The following is a 22,269-nucleotide window of genomic DNA, read 5'->3' on the forward strand; positions in this document are numbered from 1 at the left end:
ACAGATAGAAAAACACACCAAGCATGCAGGAAAACCAACAGACAACAGACTGCCCCCCTTCTCCTCCTCCTCCTCCACCTCCTCCCTCCTCCCTCTTGACCCATGCCCCCTCATTTCCATGTCTATGGTATCTCCTGACAGCAGAGGGGATAGCTGCTGGGTTCCGACACCCGCTGAATTAACCATGGCCGAGCCCTCCTTCCCCACCACCAATGCTGCCGCCATTGGCCAGGCTACACACCTTATGTAACAGGCTCACTTTCAGAGCCACTGCTAAATGCTAGCTCAAGGCTACCACTGCCATCGTACACGGAAGAGACGGTGGCCCGAGTTGGTGTGAGGGAGAGAAAGAATGGGAGAGAGACACCAGATAGGGGAAGGGGGGGGGGGTGTTAAGACGCGAGAGGAGGACATTTGCTAGATGGGGGAAGAGGACAACGAGAGGGTAAAGATGATGATTCACATTGAGTGGAAGTAGAGAAAGTGAGGGGCATAGCCAAGAACAAGGGATGTGAGGGGCATAGCCAAGAACAAGGGATGGGCGGGGGGAGAGAAGATGGAAAGGATGGGAGGAGGAGGAGGGGTGGTGGAAACAGAAAAAAAAGAAAAGAACGCTGAGAGGGAAAGAGAGAAGTGGAGGAGAATGGAGAGCGGGAGATGGCAGTGGGCAAAGAGGGAGTGAGAGAAGAGGAAGGAGAGAGAGGCGTCTGGTCAGAAAGGAGGAGGGGAGAGAAAGGATGGATGGACATGTTCTATTCAGCTACAACAGCTAACCTATTTAGTAACCTCTCTGAGAGCATACAGCTACATGCAAACACACATACTGGGCAAGAACAGGGCTTTCCTCCAGGAAAGAAAAGAAGTAACCTGGCTTGCAATCCACTGACTGTACACAGATTAAAAATCAATACAAGCTGATCTGTAATGAAGACTACATGAATCTGCATGGGAACTTTGCCCATGTGTTTATTCTGTTGCCAAAAGTGTTTAAGCATGTGCATCGTAAATGCTTTATTTGACACTGCCCAAATCCCATATGCATAGGAATCAAATGCTTTCCAGCATAGGTGCAATATGATTTTTAATAAAGATAGAAAGATAGAAAAACATTGCGTCCCCCACAATGCCTGCCTGACCACTTATTTACAGCAGAGATTGAGCAACATGTTGCTGTTTGACCCTTTTTGTTGGATAGGCCTGCTGTCCTCAAGCCACTAAACATCAGGGCCCTCATTTATCAATAATGCGTAGAAAGTGTTCTATTTTAGTTCCTAAGCACGGAATTTAGAATGTCTACGCACAGAAAAATCGGGATTCATCAACCATGTGTGCACAGGTCCTACGCACACTCTGTGTTGATAAATACCAATGTTCTTACCGTCTATGCTCGTGCATGATTGTAAGCATTTGCATACTGAACCGCCCTTAATTAACCATATATGATAATGAAACACCCCCATGGAATGTAGAATAATGGACTAAGCGGATTTGAAACTTCAGAGAGAGATTGAACTCCTCCGTGATCAATCTCGCTCAGTGAAGTTTCAACGGAGGGCATCTTCTATTCTAAGTTCTAACCAACAATAAATTGAAGCTAGAAAGCATTTGACCAATCTTATTTGGAAACATGACACATAAAATAATAATATTTAGCTTTTTATTTTAAACAATATTTAATCGCGTTTGGAGGTGGGTGTTCTGTGTCTGCCCTCCCCGTGCCAAACAAGCAGACCAACTGCGCTCTAAAGGGCTCTTGTTCGCGCGTGAGCCCGTTATAATTGCACTCCTGTTGGGTCGTTTGTTGGGTTGGTCAGAGTCATTAACTTCACTTCAGTGGATAACCCCGATCACCTGCATCCTAAGCGATATTTTAATTACAGATACCCCAGTAATAACATTACAATTGAATTCAATACAATGCGTGCCTTCCTCCCGGTCACCAGCAACGACATGTATCAGCCAAATGTGCATCGCAACATTGACTGAGTGGAATCCCTTTATATTCACATAACTGAATTTGTGATGGAGCTTTGACAGCTACATGGGTGGTACAGTAACAGTCTATTGCTCGATCCAGGTCGGGGCATGACGTGGAAAAATGTCACCGATTTTGCACGAGCTCCCACGCGCACGCCCGTATTCCGATCCACGCAATAATATACACGTGTTGATCTCGTCATGGGACAAAAGTTCCCAATGCATTGTCCCGTGGGATTATGCCCCCCCTGCGGCGATATTAATTGAGGGGCGGATTTGCGGTGATGGACAAATGAAAGAGACTACATTTAATTGGAAACTAAACCGTGTTGGTGACCCCTGTTCTAGAGTATATCATAATGCAGGTATTCTCTTAACTAAACATTAAATACAACTTAATTTCTCACTCAAAAAATATTCCTAAATGAGACCATATTTTCACTGGCACAGTGCCTAACTTCGGTCTAACGGCGCCGGCACACTAGACGCAACTTTCGGCAGGCGGGCGGGCGGGCGACCAGCGCTTCACTTTCGCTCCCATGTTAACGGACGTAGCCGTGCCCACCGTCTGCATGCGTGCGCGCGACTCGCGGGGCGGAAGCGATTGTTTTCGCTTTGGTTGTGTAGCAGGGTGGATTATCCCTGCTTTGTGGGAACGGTTGCTGGCAGTCACAAGGTAGCTGGACACAGTAGAGCTCCGTCTGACTGCACCCTCGTCTTTGGGCCTGGAGCGTCAAACTGGGGCCCGGTAGTGGGAGTGAATGGGGCCCTGGATTTACCAACCTGGTCTGGTACTCTGGTCTTCCTCGCCTCTCCGGGGCGGTCAGCAGCACTCTCCAACTCGCTCTCACTTCCCTGAATACCTCCTTTAACCCTCCCGCACCTAGTGACTGATATGCATAATTAGATTCGTTCCTCCCGCAAGCAGTACCCTCCCTTGATGACCACTAGAAACCTTACAATGAAAAGGGGAGAGTTGGGTAGGAAGGGGTTAATTGTATATACGTTACCCACACCAAAAGAGTTAACACTAGGCACAGGAATGGACACGCACACAGAACCCCATCTAATTCTTTGTTATTTTGTACGGTTACAAAGATTTAATAAGAATGGTCGAATGGAATGAAGTCTTACTATGGCTCAGGTTGTAACTCAATACCTTATAGACACGTATATTATACACCCACCTCTGGGTCGGTACCAGGGATAATATACTTCAATGTGTTTGACTCATCACCCACGTCTGGGTCAGTACCCGGTATAATACCTCTATCAGGCTTTAATTCTATGGCAAGAATAATACCTCTCTAAGGCTTTACTTATGATGCACCAGGTCTGTAACCTCCCCACAGGGAAAGGGTTAACTAGATGGGAAAATATTATTAAAGAACAAACACGTTATCACACTCAAAGGAAATAAAAAATGTGGGCCCACTGTACCAAAACAAAAGTCCTATACTAATGCCGGCATAGAATGTGTATGGGGTACCCCTATTAACTGGATTTAGCAAGCAGCGCTGGAGCAGAGGGGCAGTAGCTGGCTGAGAGCGCGTGCTGGGTGATGGCGACCTCTGCAGGACGGAAGAACTCCCGTGCTGGGCTGTCGACCGCCGGGGCAGAGCAGACGTCGAAACGCCGGCAAAGGCTGGTTGTTGACGGCCGGTGCTGGGTTGACGCGCAGCAATACACTAGCCCTACCTTAAACTGAAGCTACTCTCTGGGTCCCAAACAGCCCACCTGCTACACGGTTATACTGTTGCGCAACGTGGCTGGCTACACCACCGGTCTCTTCAGCGCCTCGCGCTCGGTGTCTACTGGAGTCAATATAGCCGTTAGCAGCATGCTAAATATACCGCACACACTGCTACTATAACACGCTATCTATGGACGTTAGTCCTTGGGTTCAGTTTCTCTTACTCACGCACTATCACGGATACTTCTAGAATAACCCGTCACTAGCAAGTATGTCTCGTCACCCGTCGCTCGCTCCGGCGGGGCTCTCTGGCTCACTTCTTTAACGGGGCTATTCCAAAGCACCTCCCGTTGTAGCTGCGACCGTTCACGGCTACATCCCACGCCGAAGAGGTCCTCCGGTTCCCCTCACCTCCAGGTGATTCCCTCTTCCTCGTTGCCTGCTTCTCCACGCTCCGCCTGCCACCTGCCGCCCCCTGCTGGCACCGCCACCTAGCCCCACAGGAAGAGAACTGGGTGGATCGAATATAATAACTTTATTTGTATAGCACTTTTCATACAGAGGTTGCAGTTCAAAGTGCTTCACAACAGTAAAAAATACAGACATAAGCGAGCATAAAAAGATAGACAGGTAGAATCACAGTGTTTCACATTAGGATCTAGCATCCCAATAGTCTCTCCGCTTACAGTTTTCAGTAACACAAATAGTAAAAATAGTTTAAAATGATTCAGTTTAAAAATAGTAAAATAAAAATAAAATAAAATAAAATAAAAATTATAAAATAGAACGGACATAAAAAATACAGGCATGAGCGAGCATAGCAAGATATGGCAAGTGACAACAATGCATAAAGTTTACAGACAATCCATGCTGATTGATCTGCCATAAGCAAGTGAAAGTTTACAGACATGAATATGATCCAGTTTTACTGTTTATAATCCATATTCCAGCCGGTGGAAGAAGGAGAAACTCGCGTCATTAGTAGTCCGGGCGAGATATCAAAAGTAACACTGTTTATCACACTTTATACACACACAGGGGAAGTAACAGTTAGTCAGCACTTCTGAATACTTAGCAGAATATTCAGGATGCTACAGTTGGATTCGAGGCACGCGCAGAGGCGTGCACCACGCACATTTTCACTGAAATACACTCAATATCTGCATTATTACCACACATATAGATGTTGTTCAACCAGCTAATGTTCCCAATACAAATAAACCATATTACTATACTTTTTTGGAAAAAGTACCCCGCCTACCCAACTGTCTGTCTGTCTGTTTGTTTGTTTGTCTATCTGTCTATATATCTGGTTGCCTGTCTGTCTGTCTGTTTGTCTGTTTGTCTATCTGTCTGTATATCTGGTTGCCTGTCTGTCTGTCTGTTTGTTCAAGCCAAACCATTGATAATGTCGTTTTATAGTGGCGTAGGAATCCGTCTGAAGAACTATATCTATAACTATATACTGATATCAAATAATAACCTACAATGTTGCATAATAATAATAATAATAATAATAATAATAATAATAATAATAATAATAATAATAATAATAGCAGGATATAGCAGTCAATCCACCTTGTCACCTATATAACCTACTAATAATGACAAACGTTTTATTTACTCGTTTTATTTGTTTCCTGACAGCTAATTATGGTAATTATTATTTTTATTATTATTATTATTATTATTGAACAGCAACCAGTAGGCTTGATATTAGTGTATTATTTTAGCAGCTCATAGATATATAGGTTAAATAGGTCCTTGTCACAGCTTTTCACAACCTGTCTGATCAGTGGGCCTAGAATCTAGTCTCTGAAGGAACACTATCATGAAGCAAGTCATCATCCAATAACATAGCAAATAAACCTAAACACACAATCTAGTTTGTTAGAATCAAGATAGAATTATTAATGCAAAAAAAGGTGGCCCTACAGTCTATAGAAAACCTGAGTATCTACTAGGGATGTCCCGATCAAATCTTTTTGCTCCCGATCCAATCCCGATCATGTGATTTTGAGTATCTACCGATGCCGATCTTTCCCGATCCGATCAAAAAAATTATTAAAAAAAAATGTAAATCTTTTTTTTTTATCCCAATTTCTCACATTACATTCACCCTGAATGTTGACGTTATCCAGGTGAAAAGTTAACTTCATTCAAGCGAGGCATTGCAATCCTTGACATAAATCATTTGATGTATAATTAAATCAAAGGAAATGCGTTTGTTTTGGCAAAATTCTGCTCTGTGTGACAATAAATAAATTAATGATGATATGCAATTTAAAACCAAAACGAATGCCTCAGTATGAGTTTAAGACGTGAACATGGTCATGTTTGTTGAATAAAAATAAAAAAATCAATTTATTTTATTATTATTTTTGCCGATCCCGATCTTCGGAAATACACGTGATCGGATCAGGACATTCCTAGTATCTACAATATGTCTTTTTTTTTATCCACTTTTTCTCCCATTTTTCTATATTTTCTCCCATCCCAATTTCATATCATCCAATTCAACCCTCCCCTGTCACGAACGCTGTTTCTTGCCTCCCACAAGCCGGCTGCAATGTGGACTAAGTCATACATAGCACAAGTCCCCTCCGGTACTTCAGGTAACAGCAGTCGCATCTTTTCACCTGCGCAGCTCGATCTCTCAGTGGCGAGGAGTAACGCGTGGGAGGCTCACGCTGCCCCCGACACTTCCTGATTCTACTGCGCAGGCGCACCAACCGACCTGTAGGAGTCGCTGTCCACAACGCCCGATCCCCACCCATCAGTTTCCCACCCCCTAATACGGCCAATGTGTATTAGTATGAACGACCAGCTAAACTGAAAGCAATGTGGAGCGCTGGGCTCAAACAGGCAAGCCCAGCGTCTCCGTCATTCGTGGCGAGCGCCTTGCCCACTACGCCACGTAGCCGCCCTGTATCTACACTATGTCTATGACTTTGTCTATGATCCCTGTACATAAGACTAATTCTCTATGACTACAATCACACACAGGAATTCACTACAGTATCATATCAGTCCAAATCTGGATCACTTTTATTTATTTTGGTCATGGTCATAATAATAATTCAATAATTAAAAATAAAATAATAATAATAATAAATGAAAAAGGAAAAGAAAATATAAATAGCCTGTATTCTATAGGCATGTTGTGTAGGCCCTACACAACAACCCCCCCTGCCCCCCCCCCCCATGCCTGGCCTGGCCTGACACGTGAAAGTTCAATAGTTGTGAGAAGTAAACATAGAAATACCCGAAAGAGAGAGAGGGAGAGGGAGAGACAGAGATAGAGAGAGATCGTGCTGCTGCTGCTTTGGAATTCCTTTGGTTCATTATGGCAATCCGGAGGGCTCGCGCTGCAGTCTGTCGTCCGCCCACTCTGAAGTCGGACTCTGTGTGCCAGGCCACGCGCGCGTTCTCGCGCAGAACCCGCACGCGACTGGTGTGCCGGCGCCGTAAAGGTTCAGCACCATGGACAGGTCTGCTCAAAATAAGTTATTTGGGGATGACATCAGAATTAGAATCAGAAAGGTCTTTATTGCCAAGTAGATTTCACATACAAGGAATTAGCTTTGGTCGTTTTCGGTGCGACATTAGCGGACAGACATTAACAGATATAAATAAAGAGGTGGAGTGAAATATGAACTAAGTTAACACAATAGAATACAATATAACTATGAAATAAAATATAGGCCAGGGCTGTACAATAGTAAATAAAGAGGTAGAATAAAATTAAATGGGATATAAACTAAATTAAATATAGCACAATAGAATATAGTACAATTATAAGTAAAAAATGTAATAGGAATAGGACATGAGACAGATGCAATGATGAAAGATAGTGACAAAAACAAAGGATGCAATGTGTCATGAAAATACAAATTAGCAATATCCTTAGTTAATGGCTCGCAAAGAGCCACACAAATTACTGTGGTACCACAAAGAGCCACACCATATACCAGCGTTTCTCAACCTTTTTTTCAGTCACGGCACCCTTCATGTGTTTATAGGTCCCACCCTCTGGCCTCTGATGTTGCTAATGTCTTTTTTATTTGGGCCTCACAGGGTTAACCTCTTAAGCCCGAGCGGTCCGGTACTGGACCGCAAATGACATCAGGCCATAAATCTATCTCTACAGAATGTATGAATTAATGTTGCGTTTTCTTTTCAAATGTAGCCAAGAGTAAAGACCCTAACCCTGTCAAAACAGCAGTCAACGTGTATATTTTCAGCATTACGTTTGTTTACCAATGATTGTAACCAGGGCTTGACATTAACACCCGCCACCCGCCAAATGCGGGTAGAATTCGGCTGTGGCGGGTAACTCCGTCATTCTACCCGCCACAGTGGCTAGTGACTTTTTTTCTATGAAAAAAAAACATTGTAGTCTACAAAAGGCATCGGCAATAATTAAGTCAATCCAAGTGATACTACATAATACTACAACTCCCACAACAATTCGGAAAAGTGCATTACCGGCCAGATCCTGGTAGTGGTGCTGTCTCGAGAATGGAGTACTCCTTGTTTTCAGACCGGATGTTAATTTTTTTCATTCAGGCCTACTTTTTCTATTAGCCTGAAGCTATGCCTTCAACAGATCGCATGGAATACCTTTTGCGACGCCGAATTCAGTATGCAGTAAAGGAATATAGCATCAGCCAATGGACATATCGATCTACCAGATGGCGATCAATAACTGGGAAATCCTTTTTGGGATCCAACCGGCCACAGGTGAGAACGATTTCACGTAGATGTCATGCTGATCAGGCCTTGTTAGCATTAGCCAACCAGCCGATCAGTGTATGATGCTACAATAACGAATGCCGTTATTGGTAATCAATAATCAGAAACGACGTCCCCCGCCCCCCCCCCCCCCTTTCATGCATTCATGGTGGAACATGATACTATAAAATGGGAACGTATTGATGAAAAAATTATTTTGCTGGTGAAAATGCTGAGTGGCTAGTGACTTTGGAAAACCACTAGCCACAGTGGCTAGTGAGCCAAAAAGTTAATGTCAAGCCCTGATTGTAACTGTTATTAGTAATAGACAATAGTGAAATATATGATTATAGAAATCTCAGGGCATTGAGTCGGAAACCGGCGCATATTGACGGGAGGAAGTGGCACAGCCAAAAGTGAGAGTAGTCTTTTGAAGGAAGAGACCCGGGGCTTTTGATGGACTTTCTAATTTCGAAAAACTACCCTACCCAGCTCATGCCAGCCCCTGTCAATCATCTGACTTTTGGATAAACTTTTTTATTTCTCTTATTTTTCGGGATTATCTCCCACAAACCTGAACGCTATTGCCATAATACAGAACACAGTTAGTTTCTCTACCTTTCTGTGAACGTCTAGCAAAAAACAGCATTGCAATCTGATGAAAAACTTTGGAGAAATTTACATTATAAAAAAGTAACTGTAGTTGTGAATCACGCCTGGTGATACTAAATCCAGATTGAATGCTGCCAATGGAAAGGGGAGATTTGGCCCGATCCATAGATGTGCGACTTGGCCATAATAAGGTAATTTATAGGCCTGATATTCTATAATCATATTTCAAATTGCATGTGTCCGAATGGCAGAATTCAGTACTGTATCTACAAAACCTTCTGTTTAATCATCTTCCCTTTATTAGATTGTTCAGGTCTGGTACATTTTTGCATGGTGTTATTCACAGTCAAAGATACAAATATATATATATATATAAAATTGAATTGATGTTCTCCTTTGGTTGATTATAATTTACTCAAGCCTAGTAACATACACAATATTTCTGACACTGGGTGTTACGAAGGATCAGATTAAACCGAATATATATATTTATTTATGGATATATATTGAATAGTATTTGTATATCGTTTGATATCCCTTGTATATTCCTTGTACATATACACGGAATATCCCTTTAGCCTACTATAGCCCATAATAGTTCATTCTCTTATTGGACAAAAGGACCAGGCGCCAGGGACCAGCCCCTGGCGTCAAGTTCAAAGGTACCGACGAGACATGTCCGTACTAGCCCCGGCTCCGCTCAGGGATACGGCTACCGAAAGGAGAGTGGCACTATTTGTTCACCGTGCATATAAATATGGCGCAAGTAAATGTAGAAGACCCTTAGTCCTTTACCCTTCTACCCAACTAAGTAACAGAACGTGAAGCCTCACCCACGATACCGCGTGCGGTGTAGTATGGCCTGTTTGGCCTTAGAATAGCATCGAGACCTCGTGCGAATTAATAGCTGAATTGTCAGAGTTTGGCACTGTACCGTCGAGTGCGACGTATTTCTATTAAGTAATAATAGTCTATCGTGTATGGTGCATCGTGCGGTTAGAGTTCTAAAGTGACCAGCATCTCCAACGCTTCCTCGTGTTATCTAGAGTCGTAACCAGGCTGGGCCGACCACATGGCGCCTTCATCCGAGGAGATCTAGACGAGGACCGAGGGACATGTACACTGGATTACCTACCCGACGACTGCTGAGCCCTATGCGGCTGGAATATATTTGCTTTGGTACTGTGATTTGTGGAGCGGATAATCGCCGACGCCTGTGAGTGTTGGATTTACCCCCGAGAGGAGTCAAGTTGAGTCGGCGCTCAGAGAGACTGAGGTCGCCTAGCTTCTTCTTCATTGTGGAGCTACAGCCTACAAGAGAACCAAGGTGTATTCATCTGCGGATCAAGAGTCTACTGCACTGTCTTCTGTACTTGAAGTCTCCCTAGATATCGTTGACCAGACGGTCTACTACCGACGGCTCTCCTACCCCCCCTACCGGCATACAACCGGGAGGACCCCTTCCAGATTATCCTGCTATATCATTAAGAGTACCATAGATCTAATTCCCTAAGAGCCAGGTTGTATACTTCCTTCCTGCGTAACCAGAGATTGGACATTCAGTGTTGATTTGCCTACGAGTACTCATTTGCCTTACAAGTGCATTCAAATCATAAATGTAATAGTAACTATCATATGTACCTTTTGCTATATTAAATATTTGATTATTACCTTTGTGTGGAACCGATTTCATTGTGGGAAAGTGTTCATCATATTTAGATATCGTGTACTGTATGGCCAGTAGTTAAAGTACATAAAGCGGTAGTGGTTTAATGATACCATACTTATCAATACAGTCAGGGAATTGTACCCCTCAGTTACACTGGGAATACATTCCCTGAGATCCATAGATGTCCCTAGAATCAGATACCAAGAACATGAAAATGAACCATTAAAAAAAGTCTGTAAATGTTTATTCTACGTCTTATGGAATGAATGACAAAAAAAAATATATATATATATATATTTTCTTTTTTTTTTTATGGAGGGAGGAGCCACACATTGGCGGGCAAAGAGCTGCATGCGGCTTGCGAGCCGCGGGTTGGCCACCCCTGCCCTATTGTTTCAAAGCGGGGTTTTTGGGGGGGGATTTGTGTTGAGATTATAAACAATATTGATGTTATTGTAGAGGAAATCTCTTCTCAAAACTACCTGGTGCAACATTAAAGCCAGGTTGTACTTGGTTGGCAAGCTGTGTTGTTTAGATTCTCCTTGATGATGTGTAAGATAAGATAAGATACGATTTTCCTTTAGTGATCCCATTGGGGTGGGGGGGGGGGGGGGGGGGGGTACAGGTATGGGCATGGTAATAGTATATTGCAAACAATATAATTAACTCTAAATATATGAATATGAGAAAGTAAACAGTGTAATCAAAGGTGCAGATGAGGGTCTGTATGCTCTGTGTGTGTGTGTGTGTGTGTGTGTGTGTGTGTGTGTGTGTGTGTGTGTGTGTGTGTGTGTGTGTGTGTGTGTGTGTGTGTGTGTGTGTGTGTGTGTGTGTGTAGGTGTGTGTAGGTGTGTGTAGGTGTGTGTGTGTGTGTGTGTGTGGTAGTGTTTATTGTGAATGGGAGGCTAACAGTCACACTGGGGTCTCTGTGACCGCCGTGTCTGAGACCACTGGTGTAGAATATCAGTTGAGAGTTTATTCCACTTCAGGTTCACTCTATTTCACTTCAACCATGACCCTAAGACAGACAGACACACACACACACACACACACACACACACACACACACACACACACACACACACACACACACACACACACACTTAACACATATGACTCTTAACACATGATTGCATTACTATACTTGTAAGGTCTATTGACAACATTCCATGTCGCTCTGTGTCTCATGTCTTTAGTTTAGCAGTAACTTACTCATACTCAGCAACACCGAGTTGGATAAATGAGACAGACCTCTCTGGACATCAGTCCAGATAGACTATACTGTCACTTTGATATTGACTGACCTGGCTGTGGATTGTTAAGTAATTACAGTATTGACAACGTTTGTTTGTGTGTGTGTGTGTGTGTGTGTGTGTGTGTGTGTGTGTGTGTGTGTGTGTGTGTGTGTGTGTGTGTGTGTGTGTGTGTGTGTGTGTGTGTGTGTGTGTGTGTGTGTGTGTGTGTGTGTGTGTGTGTGTGTGTGTGTGTGTGTGTGTGTGTGTGTGTGTGTGTGTGTGTGTGTGTTTAGGTCAGAGCATGCTCAGATGTTCAGGAGCTGCGTCTGTGGCAGAAAGAGCTGAGAGAGGAGAACCGAGAGCTCAGGACACAGCAAGAGAGTCTAGGTAAGAACACACACACATGCACACACACACACGATGCACTAGCTGGCTCCTATCACTGAGCGTCAGGCGTCAGGCTTACTGGGCCTGCAGTGCCATTGATCTTCAACCTCCTCCTGTGCTCACAACAGCTCCCGATAACATGACAGGCAGAGCGCCAGCACACATACACACTTAAATACACACACATGCAAGCTCATATACTGACAAACACATGCACACACACACACACACAAACTCAACCACACAGGAGCATGCACAAATACATTCTCACGCGCGTGCATGTACACGCACGCATGTACACACTGAAATAGACACATACACGTACACACATCTATGCACACACACACCACACACTGAAATAAACTCAACTACAGCCAATCAACTACATACACGAGCACACCAATGTAAAATACACATGTACACTTACACACACAGTCACACACACACACTCAATACATTTGTACAGATGCATAGACATAGTATACACACTTGTGTACACTTAATTGTACACACACATATCCATCTGCATTCATATTTTATTTCATAGCACACAGCAGGAGAAGAGAGCCGAGAGAGAGAGAGAGAGAGAGAGAGAGAGAGAGAGAGAGAGAGAGAGAGAGAGAGAGAGAGAGAGAGAGAGAACTGTCTTCAGGACTTTTGTACCACAGATGGATAAAGTGGGGGAGGGGAAGGAGGGCAACATCTTAAGAAAGAGAGAGAGAGATATAACATGGCAGTGTGTGTGGATTGTGGAGGAGAGCAGCTGGGAATGCAGGTCTGCATTCATAGAGTTCTGACTGACTGACTGGCACTCCTGCCCAGGGACACTGACACGGCTTCGCCCTTGAAAACACACACACACACACACACACACACACACACACACACACACACACACACACACACACACACACACACACACACACACACACACACACACACACACACACACACACACACACACACACACACACACACACACACACACACACACACACACACACACACACACACACACACACACACACACACACACACACACACACACACACACACACACACACACACACACACACACACACACACACACACACACACACACACACACACACACACACACACACACACACACACACACACACACACACACACACACACACACACACACACACACACACACACACACACACACACACACACACACACACACACACACACACACACACACACACACACACACACACACACACACACACACACACACACACACACACACACACACACACACACACACACACACACACACACACACACACACACACACACACACACACACACACACACACACACACACACACACACACACACACACACACACACACACACACACACACACACACACACACACACACACACACACACACACACACACACACACACACACACACACACACACACACACACACACACACACACACACACACACACACACACACACACACACACACACACACACACACACACACACACACACACACACACTCACTATCTTTTAAATTTATCCAGTATTGAGTGAGCTAGGTTCTGTTATGACTCAGGTAGGTGTGTTGAACCCAAATGCAGTACAGAAGAAAGGTGCGGAGACGGTAGTTGCTCTTCTCACCAAAAACAGTGTTTCCTTTTATTTTTGAAACATCAAGAGCGATACTGGTATTATACTAAAGAAAAATAACTTAATAATAATTAAACAATAATCAAAACACGGCAGCCGCATCCTCCAGACCTGGAGCGACACGCCTCTCCGTAGACAGCTACTCACGGTAACGTTAGATGAAGAACTGACAAATGAGAGAATAAACACAAGGCCATTATAAAGAGAGTCAAACACACAGCAGGCGTCAATCAGCAATCAGGACAACCTGAAAGAATAGAGAGGGTGAAATACTCCAGGGTGGCGCTAGGAGCTTTTACTCCTAGTAGAGAGTAAAAGACCCAAATGTTACAGGTTCAGCCTACTGTTTTAAGTACCTCGGAGTCCACATATCCGAGGACTTGACATGGACCACACACATTGACAGTGTTGTGAAGAAGGCACGGCAACGCCTCTACTTCCTCAGGCGCCTAAGGAAGTTCCAAGTCAGTCAGAAGATCCTTAAGAACTTCTACTCATGCACAATAGAGAGCATCCTGACTGGCAATATCACCTCCTGGTTTGGGAATAGCACCGCACAAGACCGTAGCAGACTACAGAGAGTGGCCCGTTCAGCCGAACGCACAATTGGAGGGGGGCTTCCCACTCTCCAGGACATTTACAACAAGCGGTGCATGGGTAAGGCTAAGAGAATTATCAAAGACTCCAGCCACCCAAACAACTGCCTCTTTGAACTGCTGCGGTCAGGCAAGCGATACCGGAGTCTCATGGCAAGCACAGAGAGACTCAGAAGAAGCTTCTATCCCCAGGCCATTAGGATGCTCAATGAACAGTAACACTATGTAACCATCAAATGCACTCACAGCACACACATCACACGCACACACTTACTTTAAACAAACAACTCACTGCAGCACCCACTTTACCCACTTTAGAACACCTAAACACACTTTATATTTATTGGTAAAGAATTTGCACTACAACCCATACCTCATTACACCTTACTGTAAATTGTACCTAAATTGTACCTCATCCCATTTCTGCTTTGCACTGTATAGTATATTGTATTGTAACTCAGTTACTTCTACTCTGCATTGTACATTGTATATATGTATATACTGAACACTTTTGTCTACGTACTTGACTTCTATTTTATACTTGCTATAAGGTACTTATTTTATACTATTTTTGTCTAGCACAGTCTCTGGAGCATAACAGAAAGAAGCATTTTGTATAAAAGTATTCTGTACTTCTGTATGACAACTAATAAAGAAACTTGAAACTTGAAACTACTGCCACACACCTGTAATAAAACTGTAGACCGCCAAAGACCGTCCAGCAAAAGAGGTACTTTTTGGCACTGACAGGCTCAGACTGTAACGAGATGAGTCTAAAGAATCATATCCATGATCTAGGCCACTTCAACTTCAACTTCAAACTTCAAATTACTTTCTTTTCCTTTCGGAACTTCATTTGTGCAGTGATTAAAAGACAAACATACAGTCACAATACATAGACACTCACCACTATAAAAAAAACACCAGCTTCATTAAAACTACAGTAAAGACGGCGGTCAGGTGGCGTAACGGAGATTGCGTTCGTCACCAAACCCCGGAGCGGCTAGATTCGCCTGTTCGAATCCAGCTCACAGCTCCGGGGTTGTCACCAGCTTGGCTGGCCGTTCACACTAATACAATTGGCTGTATTAGAGGGTGGGAGAAGCTGGCGGGGTGGGTCCGGGTTGTTGTAAACAGCGACTCCTACAGTTCGGTCGGGGCGCCTGCTAAGCGCGGATAGGACCTGAGTGGGATAGTGTGATCCTTCCACACGCTACGCCCTCTCAATGAGAATCCGCGCTGCCAGGTGAAAAGAAGCGGTTGATTGGCTGGACGTGTGTCGGAGGAAGCAGACCGACTGTGGGGGGTAAGTGCCCCTATGTTGAGCATGATGGATGAGGAGGTGAAGTTGCCTGCTCTTACCACCTTCTAACCCCGACCAGAAGTCTTGCGCTGTAATCCCATGAGAGGGAGCCAATTTCTTGATAGGGAGCACAGTTGTTGCAGGAGGAAAACAACGAGGAGGTGAGAGAGTTGGAGAGAAGTATTGAGCCCAGTGTTATCATCAGGTCTGGAGTGAACATTTGGACTGGGATGATAGTCAGCTGGAGAAGAGAAGACAGAGTAGAGGTGTAGGTTATTACATTGCATGCTAGGGCCCTCATTTATCAACAATTCTTAGAAAGTGTTCTATTTTCGTACTTAAGCTCAGAATTTAGAATGTGTGTACGCACAGAAATATCGGGATTTATCAACCGTGCGTACACGGGTCCTACGCACACTCCGTGTTGATAAATACCTCTTTGTTCTACCGTCAATGCTCGTGCATGATTATCCATATATGGTAATGAAACACCCCCCATGGGATGTGAAATAATGGACTGACCCGGGCGAACTCTGAGAAACTTCACAAGCGAGATTGTTCACGGAGGCGCTGTCGAACCAAGAAGACACAACCCGTGTTATGGGATAAATAAAAGGCTGGCGGACTTGTACACAGTGATGTCAGATATCAACGACTCCCTAAGACCATTGCTGCAATTCTGCCTGGACAGCTCAACATACTAATAAAGACCGTTAACCACTGTTTGGCATTGGTGTGTCATTATAACCATGCTGGAATATGAATGCCTTTATTCGTTTTGTTCGATTGGCTACCGGGTATAATATGATTTGTAGAGGCATACAATCTATTTTGTTGTCGGTATTAGGTAGCCTATATGAATTACATATAATAGCAGCCATAGCCTACATTATGCAACAGTAACTTGCGCATATATAATATATCATATCATATTCCTATATGTCTCCCAGGAATCGTGGGGCTCTGGGGAATAAAGGTTGGGAAGACCCTGCTATCATAGCCTATCCTTTATAATGTTATAGGCTATTTCATTTACAGTTTATTCTATCAGCCTACCCAGCATGTAATACGTTCTTTGTTAGAACTCAACTCGTTATTATTTTGCGCATAGATTGCAGAAATACGGGAACGTTTTGATTTATATTTAAAAGGCTTTGACACAAAATGAAATAAGTGGAATTTCGAAGCTGCAAGCAGAATACAAGTCATATCACCCACACGATATATGCTACCTGTATCCAGAGCATGTATGCTTTTCATTCATTTAAGACACATTTATTGCAAGGGTTTTGTATACACATAAACTCAACAAATAACCTCTGTTCTTGTTGCAATGCGTTTTTAATTATTTCTTATACAGTAGGAAGGGGGAAGAACACTATATCGTGGGTGTTCATATGACTTGTATTCTGCTTACAGCTTCGAAATTCCACTTGTTTCGTTTAACAATGGCAAAGCCTTTTAAATATAATCAAAACGTTCCCGTATTTCTGCAATCTATGCGCAAAATAATAACGAGTTGAGTTACGCGGAGCGCAGTCAGTACACCCCGTATATTCCGATAACGCTATATATAAACCATGCTGCATTCATTCAGAAGGAAAGACCTATTATTCCAAATGCTATTTATAGGGTTTTGACCATAATTACACTACTGTTGCTATTTTACAATTAACTATAATGAATTACGGGGGTCATACAGAACACGTCAGTCAAACTAATGAACGAAAGTTTATTTCCGCGTTGAGACTAATGCATGTCTGCAGTATCCATATTCTACCGCCGGGCGCCAGGTACGCATGCCCTGAGCTGAGCGTAGATATACGCACAAAGTCAAGCACACGTTCAAATTGATAAGTCACACACTGCTTAGAAATGATCATACGCACGGGTTACGCACATATCTGTGTGTACGCAACGTTGATAAATGAGGGCCTGCTAGGTTTCCTATACCATTACCATTGCCCAAGCTACTGGCATTTACAACTGGAGTTGGTCCTGGAGGCGCCGCACTGTGGCGGGCCACTGCTTCTAAATAGTTATGATGGGTCAAATGCAGAGAGACACATTTTCCTAAGGGGATTAATAAAGGTACAACTTAACTTACCTTACCTCACCTCACCTCACCTTACCTTACCTTACATTACCTCACCTCACCTTACCTTACCTTACCTTACCTTACATTACCTCACCTTACCTTACCTTACATTACCTCACCTCACCTTACCTTACCTTACCTCACCTTACCTTACCTTACCTCACCTCACCTCACCTCGACCTGAACCAGGTCTCTCTCCACTCTTCACCTGAACCAGGTCTCTCCACTCTTCACCTGAACCAGGTCTCTCTCCACTCTTCACCTGAACCAGGTCTCTCCACTCTTCACCTGAACCAGGTCTCTCTCCACTCTTCACCTGAACCAGGTCTCTCCACTCTTCACCTGAACCAGGTCTCTCTCCACTCGTCACCTGAACCAGGTCTCTCTCCACTCGTCACCTGAACCAGGTCTCTCTCCACTCTTCACCTGAACCAGGTCTCTCCACTCTTCACCTGAACCAGGTCTCTCTCCACTCTTCACCTGAACCAGGTCTCTCTCCACTCTTCACCTGAACCAGGTCTCTCTCCACACTTCACCTGAACCAGGTCTCTCTCCACTCTTCACCTGAACCAGGTCTCTCCACTCTTCACCTGAACCAGGTCTCTCTCCACTCTTCACCTGAACCAGGTCTCTCCACTCTTCACCTGAACCAGGTCTCTCCACTCTTCACCTGAACCAGGTCTCTCCACTCTTCACCTGAACCAGGTCTCTCTCCACTCTTCACCTGAACCAGGTCTCTCTCCACACTTCACCTGAACCAGGTCTCTCTCCACTCTTCACCTGAACCAGGTCTCTCTCCACTCTTCACCTGAACCAGGTCTCTCTCCACTCTTCACCTGAACCAGGTCTCTCTCCACTCTTCACCTGAACCAGGTCTCTCCACTCTTCACCTGAACCAGGTCTCTCCACTCTTCACCTGAACCAGGTCTCTCTCCACTCTTCACCTGAACCAGGTCTCTCTCCACTCTTCACCTGAACCAGGTCTCTCTCCACACTTCACCTGAACCAGGTCTCTCCACTCTTCCAATGGCATATTTCTTGAGAAAAGTGTTTAGATCAAGGGTGTCTTCTCTTCTTTGTCATCGCTAGTTGAAATAGTCACTGCCGAGTCCGACCTGATGGCGGTCTGCCAGGCACACTGTTAATGTTATCCGTGTGTAGGACAATTAGCCACAACTTCAGCGTGTCCTCAAGTCTATGAAAGCAAAGTGTGGAACCAAACATGAACCATTTTCTTTATGTTTTAGATAAAGCTAGGCTATTCTAACTCCATACACTTGTTCAAACACCAATGTTCTCAACATGTTCTCTTCCTGTAACAACATGTCCCACCCCTCACAGGATTACACAGTGACACTTCTGGTTGGGAAGTGGATTGATATCATCAATACGATTCTCCTCTCATAACAGTCTGAGCCTGTTAGTGCCAAAAACAAGTTATTTTGCTGGATATTCTATGACAGGCAGACTTACCCCAATACATTATATTGCAGCCCGGTTCGTAGCCTGGTTCATGGATCAATTCAAATGATTTTGGTCTCAGTCAGTTACACTGATATGATAGAAAAATAGGGTCCAGATTAAGAAATACCAGAGAAATCCTTTAATATTCAAATATTATTATATTTAAATATTCCAGTTTGTTTCAAAACCCATTCACTTGTTTGTCGCACACACACACACACACACACACACACACACACACACACACACACACACACACACACACACACACACACACACACACACACACACACACGGAGTGACAGGAACATAGACACAGGTCGTTTCAACAGTGACACACACATTCCATACAACAAAGGCAGCCAGTGGAATAGCGGTGAAGCGGCGAACATTCTTATACTGGAGCAGCACACACACACAGCTCTGCCATGCTGCTGCTACAGTACTACTGCTGACCTGACATTCTAGCAGGGGGCCTGGGGAAGCGTGTGTGTGTATGTGTGTATGTGTCTACATCTATCAGTCTGTGTGTGTGTGTGTGTGTGTGTTTGTGCATGCGCATGCGTGCACCCATCACATGCGTGTGTGCGTCTGTCAGTGTGTGTGTATGTGCCTGACGACGCTGTCGTCCCCAAAGGAGACTATGCTATGACCTCTTTCTCTCTTTCTCTCTCTGAAGGAGTGAAAGCGAAGGATTGTTTAAATGGAAGTGATACAAATAGAGGGGGAATGAGAGAGAGAATTGGAGCTTACGAGAGAGAGAGAGAGAGAGAGAGAGAGAGAGAGAGAATGGGGAAGAAAATACAGAGAGAAAATTAGAGGCCCTCTGTCTGTGTCCATGCTCTTTAACTTGATCCCACGACAGCTGCACACGTCTCATTTGACTGAGTGGAGGCCGCCATACCGCCCCCCATCCCCACCCTCATTACATATACATTAACGGTCAGAAATATAAGCGGTCAGACATAGATCTATCTGAGACCCCACCCTCTCTCCCTGAGCCTCCAATCACAACTGTTGCTGTTGCCAGTAGGTTGTGGGATGCACCGATACACCGAAGCAGAGCCCTAAACCTTCAGTATCCGTTGCATCCGGAACAGCATAGGCTTTGACCATTCGTTTTTGGTCATTGAACCGAAATATTCAACATATAATGATTATATTAATTACATTTAAATAAAATTCTCTGTTTAGTCAGATCTAACATGCTTCTATGCCCCAGAATGCAGAAAATCAAGTCACTTTGCTTTGATTTCTGACATATTATACATGGCTCTTGGAATCTGATTTTAGTATTGGGGAAATAGTATTATACTAATAATAGTATACTGTTTTAGCCTGATATCGGCCCGATATCGCAGACCGGTATCTGTTTTAGCCTGGTATCGGCCCGATATCCCAGACCGGTATCTGTTTTAGCCTGATATCGGCCCGATATCGCAGACCGGTATCTGTTTTAGCCTGGTATCGGCCCGATATCCCAGACCGGTATCTGTTTTAGCCTGATATCGGCCCGATATCCCAGACCGGTATCTGTTTTAGCCTGATATCGGCCAGATATCCCAGACCAGTGTCTATCGGTGCATCCCGAACAATAAGGCGAGGGGGAGGCAAACTTGTGGCATTCTCTCAGACAGAGCAGACCCACACTAGTGATGCCTCAATGTCATGAGGTCAATACCCAGAAGACAGGTGCAGCTCTCAGCAGTTCATAAATCACTGTCCGAGTGTCCTTGACTCTAGTCGGTCATGGAGGATTATGTTTACCACCAGTAGCAGCTCAGTGGGCACGGAGCAGCTAGCTCAACTAAACAACCTCCCTTTCAGCATCTACATATTCCAAAACAGTTTAGCATTTAACCTATTTGTGTCTGTTTAGAGTAGTATAACTGGTTAGATATAGCAGTCTATTCAACACAGCCTCACGTCCACAAGTCTAGTATTGTCTCTTACTGGCAGCTAACAATAGGTCATCACAATGGCCTTGCAGCTGTTGCGGTGAGCTAGTGACAGTAACTGCCTGAATTACCCCATTGTTGACATTTTAGTTTGGGATGTTGTCATTGTTCCTTCCCAGTCAGCTCGGTCGCCACAGATCCTCCAGAGAGCCCCCAGCCCAGGAGCTCAGCCGTGTCCATCTGCGTGGTGTCCCCCACCCCCCAGAGCACGGTGGTCCACACCCCGACCGCCCGGATGACCCCCGAGAGCAGTGAGTGGCTGACCCCCAGTTTGCACAGCATGGAGGAAACCACCCCTATGTCAACGCTGACTGACTCCTTGGCCGTGCCCGACTACGGCGGCCTGTCCCTGGCTGCGGTGTCTCCATCCCTGCTGGGAACTCACAACCTGTCCTAGGCCATGGGTGTCACTAACTGACATCATTAACAATATGTTATACTGTTAGAGACTTTAAAGACTATTAAATTCTCATCAGGGTCCTGCCAAACTGGCCAAAGTAATCAGTCAAGCGAACCATTAAGAACCGCCTGAACATGATTGGATATGAATATAACAAGGATTTGTGGCCTGACATCCATGTACAATTACTTGATTGCATTTTTTATGAATAATTTTACAGGAGTCTCAACCAACAAGAGGACGTTATAAATATCACTGCTGACGGGTGAAAAACCGGTATCTCCAAGCGGCTCAAGCTTTCAGGAAAAACAACCAACTTTTCAGATCAACACCCCTGTGTCTTTCTATTGTGGTACATTGGGGTTTTGAATGAGTGTCGCCATGATCATGAACCTTCACCTATCTCAAACTCTGCCCTCTTTTCTTGATCCTTCCAACTGTTGTGATTGGAAGATCAAGAAAAGAGGGTGG

General features: G+C 44.4%; 1 protein-coding gene across 1 annotated transcript in view; it reads left to right on the forward strand.

The window, feature by feature from the left end:
* The window catches only part of iqck (IQ motif containing K), a gene marked incomplete at both ends in the record, with an annotated part of 59,422 nt that extends 37,627 nt beyond the window's left edge, over nt 1-21,795 (forward strand). The window contains 2 exon segments of the mRNA XM_084329133.1: nt 12,214-12,307; nt 21,518-21,795. Of these exon segments, the coding sequence (XP_084185259.1) occupies nt 12,214-12,307; nt 21,518-21,795 (372 nt within the window).
* Nucleotides 21,796-22,269: the final 474 nt, after the last annotated feature.

The sequence above is a fragment of the Notolepis coatsorum genome (genome assembly GCF_963971535.1).
Source record: "Notolepis coatsorum genome assembly, chromosome: 14".
Taxonomy (NCBI): domain Eukaryota; kingdom Metazoa; phylum Chordata; class Actinopteri; order Aulopiformes; family Paralepididae; genus Notolepis; species Notolepis coatsorum.